Here is a 12406-nt window from a genome sequence, read left to right on the forward strand (position 1 = left end):
ATAAAAAAAAAAAAAAAAAAAATATATATATATATATATATATATATATATATATATATATAAAAGACCACATTTGAACGGTAGTGTACATCTAATTATATCAGATATGTTTGAATATCTGTGCCTAATATCATGTTTTGAGGAAATAGGGTAGCTGATCTACAGCCAGAAAGTGTAAAAATGCATGATCCGGTGCGGATATGGACCGCAGACCGCAAATTGTCGACCACAGAGCACTCTTGAACTCAGAAATTATTAACGGGCCACATTTATTCCGCAGTGCCGCCAGTCGAGGTGCCCTGCTGTACGTTAGCAATACTCAAATCTGGGGAAACCAGGGCGTTCGCATAAACACTCCAAACGAGTGCAGAACGTGAGGCCAAAGCCTCAAACTCTTCCCCAGAGAGCCGCCAAGTGCATGAAAAATGAGTTTTGCAAACAGTCCCAGGCTTTCCCACACCCCCTCAGCTGCTTTGACTATTTATTGATGTATTTTCTCCGGCAGCAGTTCTTGTTATTGCTGCAACGTTGCTAAGAATAGCTTGAATATAAACTTAAGAATGGGAACACGTGCAGGACCTGCAGGACATGGAACTAGAGATCCCAGAGTTAAGCGCTCATCCTCTGCATTGTTCCAGCAGCGTGGGGCCGTGGGGTTTATCAGTGGCCCTGATAGATTCCTGAAGGCTCTCTGCTCTGTAAAAGGACAGCTTGGTGAACTCTCGCTCGAGGAATGCTCACTCCTCACGCACGGGGTCGAATCTCAACTGTTTACTCAAACCAGCCGGTGCTGCTCTGCTGTGTTTAGAGAAAGCTCTCAACTCTCACTGGCGATTGTCCCTGTTACTGTTCTCCTAGTGTACAATGCATGTGAGAATACAGTTATTTATGTGTTAGTCAAATCACATTTATTTATATAGCACTTCATGCTATACAGTTTGTTTCAAAGCAGCTTCTCATTAATAAACATGAAAAGAGCAGTGTTTATGTTGTAGAATTCATCAAGTGTGAAACTAATTATATTTCAGCTAAAAAGCATCTCTACAAAAGAAAATAGTGTCATTGTTCTGCTCAGTTTAGTTCAGTGTTGTTTCAATTCAGTTCAATAGAACACAGTGTTGATGCTGCAAAGTTCATCAATTATCAAAAGTTCAATTCACCTGTCAAGCAGCTCTGTAGAAGATAAGTGTCATTTTTCAGCTCAGTTTGGTTTGATATTGATTCAATTCAGTTGAATAAATGTTGTGAACTTCATCAGTTATAAAACAAATTCAATTTTTATTAATCTTAATTCAGAATCATTGTTGATACCGTTCAGTTAAATAACTATATTGTAAAGTTAATCAATTACTGTATGATCTAGTTCAATTCATCTCTAAAGCAGCTCTATTGAAGTACAATGCATCATTATTTAGCTCAGCTCAGTTCAGTACTGATTCAATTCAGTTAAATAACAGTCAATGCTGCAAAGTTCATCAGCTACTGTATGAACTGAGTTCAATTCAGCTATAAAGCAGCTTAACAGAACACAATAGTGTCATTATTCATTATTCTGCTCGGTTTAGTTTGATGTTGACTCAGTTCAGTTCAATAACAGTGACAATTCGCAAAGTTCATCAGTTATGAAATGAAGTCAGTTTCAGCTCTACAGAAGACAATAGCATTGTTATTCAGTTTAGTTCAGATTCAATGTTGATTCAGTTTAATTCAGAAACAGTCCAGTGTTGTTTCAATTCAGTTCAATAGAACACAGTGTTGATGCTGCAAAGTTCATCAATTATCAAAAGTTCAATTCACCTGTCAAGCAGCTCTGTAGAAGATAAGTGTCATTTTTCAGCTCAGTTTGGTTTGATATTGATTCAATTCAGTTGAATAAATGTTGTGAACTTCATCAGTTATAAAACAAATTCAATTTTTATTAATCTTAATTCAGAATCATTGTTGATACCGTTCAGTTAAATAACTATATTGTAAAGTTAATCAATTACTGTATGATCTAGTTCAATTCATCTCTAAAGCAGCTCTATTGAAGTACAATGCATCATTATTTAGCTCAGCTCAGTTCAGTACTGATTCAATTCAGTTAAATAACAGTCAATGCTTCAATTCAGCTATAAAGCAGCTTAACAGAACACAATAGTGTCATTATTCATTATTCTGCTTGCTTTAGTTTGATGTTGACTCAGTTCAGTTCAATAACAGTGACAAATTCGCAAAGTTCATCAGTTATGACATGAAGTCAGTTTCAGCTCTACAGAAGACAATAGCATCGTTATTCAGTTTAATTCAGATTCAATGTTGATTCAGTTTAATCCAGAAACAGTTAGTTCATCAGTTATGAACCAAATATAGTTTCAGCTATAAAACAGCTCCACAAAAGACAATAGTGTCATTATTCAGCTCAATTTAGTTCAAGTTTTGTTCTCATCTGATAGGGTCAGTGCTGTCAGATCAATAATATTATTGAATATGAATTGTTTTTTTAAACCCCATTTTAAACTCCAAAAGTTAGTGCATATTTAATTTTCCCCAGTGTGTTAATTATTTTTGATATCTTAAGTTAGCCATGCATATGTTATACTTCCCCAACACTTTTACGTAAAGCCTTGTGCACACTACCCATCCATAGCATGCTCTGCTAGTGTGCACACTTGCAGTTCCAATTGATTGCAGATGCTGCAACAAATTTCAAACTTGTTTAAAATCTTGCCGAACAGGTGTGTGCACTGCCTGAAATAGCAAGAGCTAAACATAAAAATAAAAACGGGATTTGTTTCACTCCAACCGAGATCTAAATTGGAGATCTAAACATAATTGTAATGCATATTGAATCCAGCTTGCAAGAGTTTATTTTTTGTCAACAGTAAACCATTTGCGTGCCTTCTGTATGTTTGCATGTCAGTCCGTGATTTCTTGGGTTTCTTTTGAATGTTTTTTTTTTCTTTTTTGTATTGATTTAAGCATAGCTTGAGGAAAGCTCTGTGGTTGGTGACTTTCTGCTGGGGTCTCAACCAATTAGTACAGCTTTTGAAGGTTTCAGCTGGTTATTCTCACTGTCATTTGGTGTTTTCTCTGTCTGTTTGGGCTCTAGGAAGAGAAGGGCATTTCCTGTATGCTGGTAGAGCTGGACTTCCTCAAGTGCAGCATTGGATTTCCTTTCATGAGAGCGCAAACCAAGGTAGTATGTAAATTTAATGGCATAATGATTTACTTGGTGATCTAGTTAATTATAGTGCAATTCCATTTAACCTTGTAGTTTGAACCTTTTCTTTTTTCAGTACCATCTATCGGTGCTTTTCGACACGAGTCGTCTGTCTGGTGAAAATGAGACGCTGCTATTTTTAGTTCATGCTAGAAGGTGAGCTTTGAACAGTCTCGGTTTAATGAACTTTCCCCTCTTTAAAAATACATGATTTATTTCTATGATTAAAATACACATGGTTCACATCATCAGTCCACATTAGTGAATGTCATTGTTTATATATGAAGCAACTAGATAGATTAGACATTTGGACTTTTCCCTTTTTGGCTATTTTGAGAGAAATTAAGTGGTTTGCCTTGATATTGAAGTCATGATGATATTAATCTAATGCTGGCCAGATGTGTTTTCTTTGCTCAGAGATCTCTTAGCTCTCTGTGAGGCAAATGCAGCTCTCATAATGCACATCTTACAGTATAAACTTAATCAATTACACTGTACGAACAACCATGCTAAAGACACATGGCATGTCAGTACCTATGCTACTGTTCAAAAGTGTGGGGTCAGTAAGATTATTAAATGCTTTTGAAAGAAGTCTCTTCTGCTGATAAAGGCTGCATTTATTTGATCAAAAATACAGAAAAAAATAGTAATATTGTGAAATATTTGTACAATTTCAAATAACTGTTTTCTATTTTAATATATTGTAAAATGTAATTTATTTCTGTGATCAAAGCTGTATTTTCAGCATCATTCCTCCAGTCTTCAGTGTCACATGATCTTCAGAAATCATTCAAATATGCTGATTTGCTGCTCAAGAAACATTTCTGATTATTATCAGTGTTGAAAACAGTTGTGCTGCTTCATATTTTTGTGGAAACCATGACATGTTTTTTTTAGCATTCTTTGATGAATAGAAAGTTCAAAAGAACAGCATTTATTTCAAAATAGAAATCTTTATAAAATGTCTTAACGTTATAAATGTCTTAACTGTCACTTTTGATCAATTTAATGCATCCTTGCTCAGTGATTTATATGTTATTTGAAAACCTTCTTTAAATAAATGAATGACTAATGACTTAATAAATTCAAAATAAATAGTTTTTGTTATTATTTATTAATATTTTCTTTTTTTTAGTGCCAATCCAGAACATGATAGCACACTTCATGATAACACATTGGAGTTGTCCATACCGCTGGTACATGAGGTGGACACAACAATCACAGGGTAAGATTTACACTTCATGAGACGGCTTAAAGAAAACCTCCAACCAAACATTTTAATTCATCATTATTTATTCACCTTAAATATCAAAACTACAAAAAAGACCTTAAAAGTAGTCTTTATGATTGTGCACTATATTTCAAGTCTTCTGAAGCCTGATTATCAAAAATAAACACTTTCATTGAATGCATAACATCTTTGGTGCTTCATAGGAAAATCAGTTCATACAGGTTTTTTACATAATAAAAGAGTTTTCTTTTCATTTTTTTGGTGGACTATTCCTGTAACAGCTTTGCAGCCCATTACACTTCCAGACGTCTGATAGCACCAGAAACATCTGCGGTCCGCTCAGTATACAGTGCTTACGTGCACATTTCTTTTTTGGCACCAATTTCTTTACAGCGCTGGAGTATTTCAAAGTTACAGGCTCACTTGTTTTGCAGATGAATGAGGCTTAAATACACAACATGTTCTACAGCAAGATGTACAGGCTGATAATGAGAACGTCCTCCCTGTAATGTTTTAGATGAGCGCGCCAGAGGATACACTTTAATATATAAACATGATCTCCAGGGGTTGGATGTAAAATCAGATCAAAGTCTGTTTTATGTCATTTAACAAGTTAACTTCATACGCATTAGATAGTTTCTGTAATCAGTATGTGAATATAAAGAATGTATTTAGTACATTTGTGACCCTGGAGCACAAAAGCAGTGTTAAGTCGCTGGGGTATATTTGTAGAAATAGCCAAAAATACATTGTATGGGTCAAAATTATCGATTTTTCTTTTATGCCAAAAATCATTAGGATATTAAGTAAAGATCATGTTCCTACTGTAACTATATCAAAACTTAGTTTTTGATTAGTAATATGCATTGCTAAGAACTTCATTTGGACAAATTTAAAGATGATTTTCTCAATATTTAGATTTTTTTGCACCCTCGGATTCCAGATGTTCAAATAGTTGTATCTCGCCCAAATATTGTCCTATCATAACAAACCATACATGTATGTATTCAGCTTTCAGATGATGTATAAAAATCAATTTTGAAAAATTGACACTTATGACTGGTATTGTGGTCCAGGGTCACTCATTTGCATGTGTTGTGAGGATTTGCAGTGTTTCTTCATTTGCATGTGTTGTGAGGATTTGCAGCGTTTCTTCATTTGCATGTGTTGTGAGGATTTGCAGCGTTTCTTCATTTGCATGTGTTGTGAGGATTTGCAGCGCGTGTGTTGTCAAACTGATGAAGATGTTTTCTTAATTTGCTGGTGTTTTTTCAATTTGCATGTGTTTTCTTAAGTTGCAGCGCGTTGAGCTCTCTCGGCCACCGTACATATAGACAAACCTATGCAACACTCCACAGACACATGGACTAGTTTCCAAGAGTTTGAGCTATAAAAGCTGCAATGTTTTACTAAAATAAAGTAATTCTGACAGCAGCACATGTATTCTATATTATACTGTACATCAAATGAATCACGTTAAGTGAGAGATAGAACAATATAGCACAATGAAATGTTGCCATAGTAACTGTAAGTCCTTTTCTACAGTGTGGTCACACCTACATCTTTTGTGTATGGGAACTCAGTGGACCGATCACGCTTCCTTCAGCTGGACGACATGGAATGCAGCTTTCAGCCGCTCAACTTCACCTTTCAGGTTTCCCGCACTGCAATATGTTCATATGCACTTCAGATGTGATGTTTTTCAGTACATTTTATTGCAGAATCTGTAAATTAGTAGAGTTAGCTGGTTATTAAACCCCCTGACAGGGTATCTTATTTATTTATTTATTCATGAGCACTAGCAATATCAGGGGATCAATTACTTGGTAAAAAAAAAAGTAATATATAGTTTATATAATCGTTTACATGATGGGCCCTTTTCACAGGCTTTGTGATGACTTGTTTCCAAAGTGTTTAATATTTTAATTGTTTAGTGTCATTGATATACTACTATAGTTTTTATTAATATTTTGAATTAGGTTTTATATATATATATATATTCTGTTTTCATTTTGTTGTGTTTTTTGTCATTTTTCATAGTTTTCCTATGTAGGTTTTACTCATTTTTATTTCAGTTTTATTTAAAAGTTAAAATAAATGAAAATGAGGACTGTTGCTTTGGCAGCTAGTTGGAATAAATAAGTTTTAGTTTTTTATATATTACTTTATTTCAGTTAAAGTTTATTTTATTTCAAGTAGAGAATTTTTTTATACCATAATAAACCTGCTTTAAATGACAGAAAACTACAGGCTTGTTGAGGCTTAATTGGGGGCATAAGTAAAGACTTTTAGGAATTGTTTTAGGGACAAAAACTTGGGAAATGTCTTGATGTAAACAAGTAGTAATCATGGTATAAGCTAAATAATTGATGCTGGATTGTAGTATTATTGAAAATGTTTCATTATTGCATTATTGAAAGGCTTCACATTATGCATGTATTATATACATTTTTTAATAATTCAGTGTCAAGTCAAGTCACCTTTATTCATATAGCACTTTATAAAATACAGAGCAGCTCTAAAATGACAACAGTTATTATTCAGTTCATGTTTGATTCAATAACTGTGTAAAGTTCATCAATTATGGAATGAGTTCAATTAATGTATAAAGCAGGTTTGGAGGAAACAGAGAGATGCCATCATCCAGCACAGTTCAGTTCTCAACCAATAGTGCATTTCAGTCAATAACATTTCCAAAGATTCACTGTCCCCCTGCTAAAGAAGCCAAAAGGACCAATATCTGACTTCAAAATGTCACATTTGACAAATCCAGAAGCAAGCTGCATTATAATGTGTTTTAAATGTATATGAAGTGTACTGTCTGCTCTATTAGCTGTTAGTTGTTGTGTTGAGCGTAAATCCCAGCATTGATCTGTTTCCTGTGTGTTGTTTGTGTAGGTGATAAACAATGGGCCCAGCAGACTTCCAGGCTCCACGGTGGACATCAGGATACCCAACCGCCTGACTGGTAACGGAGCAGATATGTTCCATATCATTGACACACAAGTGAGTTCCTGCCACTCATGCGCTTGTTTATGTAGCTAGACTTCATTCTCATTGTTTTCCCTCACATCAGTTATACAGCTGTCCATTCTCATCACACTTGTTTGTGCTGTAAGTGGTTTCTCCGACCTGTTCATGCTAGGTATTATTGGGTGTTATTTTGCGTTACACCACAGCATTGTTGTTTTTTGATTGGTTGACTGAGTCTTAGAGAGCTTGAATAATTTCCATATCAATTCACCATGCTCTTTCTAAGCTAGTAATACTCTATTTTAAACAAGATACTCACTGTACTTTTAGAGCTGCATGATTTGGGGGGGAAAATTTAATTGTGAAATCTAATTTCTCTGATAAAAATTGTTATTGCAAAATATTTATTTATTTATTTATTTATTTATTTATTTATTTATTTTACTTGGTTTTTTATTTATAGAATTGTTAAAGCAGCAGGTTTGCTGTGCTAGTAGGGCTGCACAATTTGGCCAACAACTTTGTTATTATATGATATGACAATGAATATTATTATTATTATTATAAATAAACAAAATAAGAAATATTAATGATAATATTTCAGTGTAAAATAAAAAAAATAGTATGTAAGAAATATAATAATAATAATACTATTTTTATTGTTCAATACAACTATAAAATTACAATACAATAATATTTGTGGCTGTCTTAATTTCTTCATTTTCAAACATTAAAACATCCAGCTTTTATTTTGGCAGAAAACTGCAGCTTCTGTTTTGTTGACAACAGGTTTATTATGGCATCTCATTAGACTGTTGGTGCATGTTGTGTTGCCAAACGCATTTTATAAACTAAAACGTTTTAAACCCAAACTCCCAGTGTGTGCAGAGATCAGTTAATGTAGCATTTACTGTGAATTAATGAAAATTACCACAAAATTATGCTTCATAGCTGCATTGCAACCTAAGGGTGCATTGGTTTGCAACAATTTCACGGCCCTGTCATCAATTATTCCTTATAATTTTGCTACGTAATTTCCAAACAAACACATTTGAAATGATGCCACAGGCTTGTCGAGGGTTAATTGGCAAAGTAAGTAAGTACTTTGAGCATTTTAGAGACAAAACTTGTCTTCATAATCATGGTATATAAGTGGAGTAATTGAAGCTAGATTGGTGCATTATTAAAAATGTAAGGCTTCACATTATGCCTGTGTTACATGCATTAAGTTTTCAATAATTATATGGTCCAATGTCAATTATGTCTTACATATATTACCTTCAAAACATTGTTTCTACTTAAGGTTAAGTATAAGATTACATTATTTAAAGTACTTTATAAATGCCACAATTGTTGCATGTTTTGAAGCTAAATATACAGAGCAAGGCTTTATCTATATTATATCAATAGAAGCGAGGGCAGCGTGTTGATTATGTTCTGTTCTCATACAGTGAGGTCAACATCCTCAGGCTTATAATGAATTCAGAGGTGAGAGATGGGTTTAGGTAGTTAAACGCACAATAAACTAACACAGAGGGTAGAAATTCAAGACCAGCACCACATACTATGTTGATTTAACCCTTGCATCGGCCATATTACTAGATCAGGCCAGGGATCAGCCTGTTTACTGTGAATGGGAGGACGGGGGAGGTTTGTATCCCACCCTGTACGTCTCATATGGAATCACTTACGAGAGGATTAAATGGTTTGCACGAAAGGGTGGAATGGGACACTTGGGGAAAGTTTGTGTTCACCCTGACTAACCTGCAGCACAGTGGCAATACCAGGTAACTCTACTCAAGGAGGAACGGAGGTTCCCAGGTGCCCACATGGACAGCATAAACACTCGGCCTAATTAAAAATGCACACGTGGAGGAATTCCTCTCCTCACATGACTGAAAACATATGGGGCATTTATACATAAACAGCTTGGGCTGGTCCCTCGATGCTGATGAGATGTCTTAAATTAGAAAGGGTTATGTGACATCAGCTTTGTTAAAAAACAAAGCCTAGTGAGCTGCCTTCCAAACACACTTTAACCCTCATTTTGTGTTCAGATCAATTTGACCCACATTTAACCTGTTAACCCACACCAGCCCGCCCACGGGCCGGAAGGGCGTGTTTAGGCGTGTCTGTGCTATTTATTACCTTTGTTTTAAAACAATATTCAATCAACTATCATAAACTATATATCATTTGGAAGCTAAAACACTCAAGATCCATGTGTGTTACATGCATTAAGTTTTCAATAATTATATGGTCCAATGTCAATTATGTCTTACATATATTACCTTCAAAACATTGTTTCTACTTAAGGTTAAGTATAAGATTACATTATTTAAAGTACTTTATAAATGCCACAATTGTTGCATGTTTTGAAGCTAAATATACAGAGCAAGGCTTTATCTATATTATATCAATAGAAGCGAGGGCAGTGTGTTGATTATGTTCTGTTCTCATACAGTGAGGTCAACATCCTCAGGCTTATAATGAATTCAGAGGTGAGAGATGGGTTTAGGTAGTTAAACGCACAATAAACTAACACAGAGGGTAGAAATTCAAGACCAGCACCACATACTATGTTGATTTAACCCTTGCATCGGCCATATTACTAGATCAGGCCAGGGATCAGCCTGTTTACTGTGAATGGGAGGATGGGGGAGGTTTGTATCCCACCCTGTACGTCTCATATGGAATCACTTACGAGAGGATTAAATGGTTTGCACGAAAGGGTGGAATGGGACACTTGGGGAAAGTTTGTGTTCACCCTGACTAACCTGCAGCACAGTGGCAATACCGGGTAACTCTACTCAAGGAGGAACGGAGGTTCCCAGGCGCCCACATGGACAGCATAAACACTCGGTCTAATTAAAAATGCACACGTGGAGGAATTCCTCTCCTCACATGACTGAAAACATATGGGGCATTTATACATAAACAGCTTGGGCTGGTCCCTCGATGCTGATGAGATGTCTTAAATTAGAAAGGGTTATGTGACATCAGCTTTGTTAAAAAACAAAGCCTAGTGAGCTGCCTTCCAAACACACTTTAACCCTCATTTTGTGTTCAGATCAATTTGACCCACATTTAACCTGTTAACCCACACCAGCCCGCCCACGGGCCGGAAGGGCGTGTTTAGGCGTGTCTGTGCTATTTATTACCTTTGTTTTAAAACAATATTCAATCAACTATCATAAACTATATATCATTTGGAAGCTAAAACACTCAAGATCCATGTTCTGAGTTTTGATTTTAAATCAATACACCAGAGAGGAAAGGGTTAACATAAATGCTGAAGGACCGGCCATTAAAACATGTACAAGTGAACGCAGTACTTACGTTTCATCGCCTATAGCTCTGGTCAGCTCGGACTATACCAAGAAACACCAGCACAACATTTCAAGATAAAAGTCCACTCTTCAAAATGCATCCCACTTTTTAATCCAAAACAACGAAAAAATAGGGGGGAAAAACGAAAGATCCTCCTTAGTTTACATGAGCGATTCAAGTTATAGTTGTAGATAGCGTCCATTTTCAAAGAAATATCGATTTCAGCTCGAAACACTAATTAAAGGGTCATGAAACCCCCTGTTTCAGCACTGGTTAGTTCTCACCACAGTTTTAAAAAATGCTAAAAAAGTGGGCGTGGTGCGCGGAGGAGGGGGAAGAGGGGAGACAGACAACACACACAGCTTCGCGTTCAGACAGTTTCATTTCGCTCCCATCGAATTAAAAACACAAATAAATGCACAGCCATTTGCACTCTGCATCGAAAACATATATATGAACGCGCTGTTGCACCTCTGAGAACTTTTAAGGCTTATTCTGTGGCGTTTATATAAGCCTTTTGATGGGTTGTGTCACAGAGCTGTAAAAACGGTTATGCTCACCAAGTGAATGAATCGCGTTTGTGCCGAACTCTTATTACAAAGCAAAAACAAACACTCTTCTTCGATCCCTGAACGTTTCTCTCAATGTGCGCGATCTCAGTCTGTCATAGCAAATCCGCACATGCTGTTGTGAATAATTAAGCGAAGTGTCTTCTCATAGGATAAGAACACGCAGTCTCATGAATAATTTAATAGACACCGACGCGTCATCGATGTACTATAGTCCTTTGCCACGTCACAAATTGTGACATCAACACGATGTAGATTTTAAACCCGCAAAAAAGCTTCAAATTAACCAGTTTTCTCCAACAGTTAGAAAAAAGTAGTCTGGGGTTTCATGACCCTTTAATGTATTTCTTCTTGAAATGTGGTGACTTTTTCCTCATTTAGGGTCATGAATTTGCATGCAAAGTTTTGACACATAAATGTGTTTTGGAAAGTACAAATTTTGTGCCCACAATCAAATTGACCCCTGTTGGTTTCTATGCAATTCGCCAAAAATCAACACTTTGAAAAACAGAAAAACCTTTATAGTAGCATAGACTAAAATATTCAATATACATTTTATCATTTGGGGTAATTTGACTCTTAAAATCAACAAAAAAACGCTTTTCCGTAGTGCATGATTTGTAAACTAATACATAATGAGGTTTGCATCACCATAACCAGCTTCATATCCATGGCTTTTCTGACATAGTAAACTTACTCCGTAGCTCACCTGGTACAGCATTACACGATAAAAGAGCTCAAAAACTTGTAAAAGCAAGCTAAAATGGAATGGTTGCTTCAGTAAAATGTGTTTTAATCTCACGTTTGTATTAGGTTTAGGATAGGGTTTAGTGTAGCTTTTAGCACCACACTCACCAGATATTTAGTTTCCAAACTGCCACCATATGTACATAATAAAACATTGCCAGATTCGTGTTTATCTGTTTCCTGGAAAATTGCAAGCAGTTTTAGTGCCACTCCCCAGACATTTCACATTTTAGTCTGAAAGCAAAAGATGCAAGAAATAATGTAATATCACTTTGCAGAAGTGTTTTTCCAATGTGCCTGAGTTTATATTTCTTAAAACACTATCTACACTCTAAAAAATGCTGGGTTAAATAC

The 12406-nt window shown here is 35.6% G+C and overlaps 1 protein-coding gene across 1 annotated transcript in view; it reads left to right on the plus strand.

Moving 5' to 3' along the window:
- LOC107597672 (integrin alpha-9-like) overlaps window positions 1-12406 on the plus strand; it is a gene marked incomplete at its 5' end in the record, with an annotated part of 31410 nt that overhangs the window by 9700 nt on the left and 9304 nt on the right. The window contains 5 exons of the mRNA XM_016288837.1: window positions 3092-3178; window positions 3279-3358; window positions 4338-4427; window positions 5979-6087; window positions 7332-7439. Coding sequence (XP_016144323.1) covers window positions 3092-3178; window positions 3279-3358; window positions 4338-4427; window positions 5979-6087; window positions 7332-7439 — 474 coding nt within the window. The remainder of the gene's footprint in view (window positions 1-3091; window positions 3179-3278; window positions 3359-4337; window positions 4428-5978; window positions 6088-7331; window positions 7440-12406) is intronic.

This window comes from Sinocyclocheilus grahami, unplaced genomic scaffold, assembly GCF_001515645.1.
Source record: "Sinocyclocheilus grahami isolate Dianchi unplaced genomic scaffold, SAMN03320097.WGS_v1.1 scaffold234.1, whole genome shotgun sequence".
Taxonomy (NCBI): domain Eukaryota; kingdom Metazoa; phylum Chordata; class Actinopteri; order Cypriniformes; family Cyprinidae; genus Sinocyclocheilus; species Sinocyclocheilus grahami.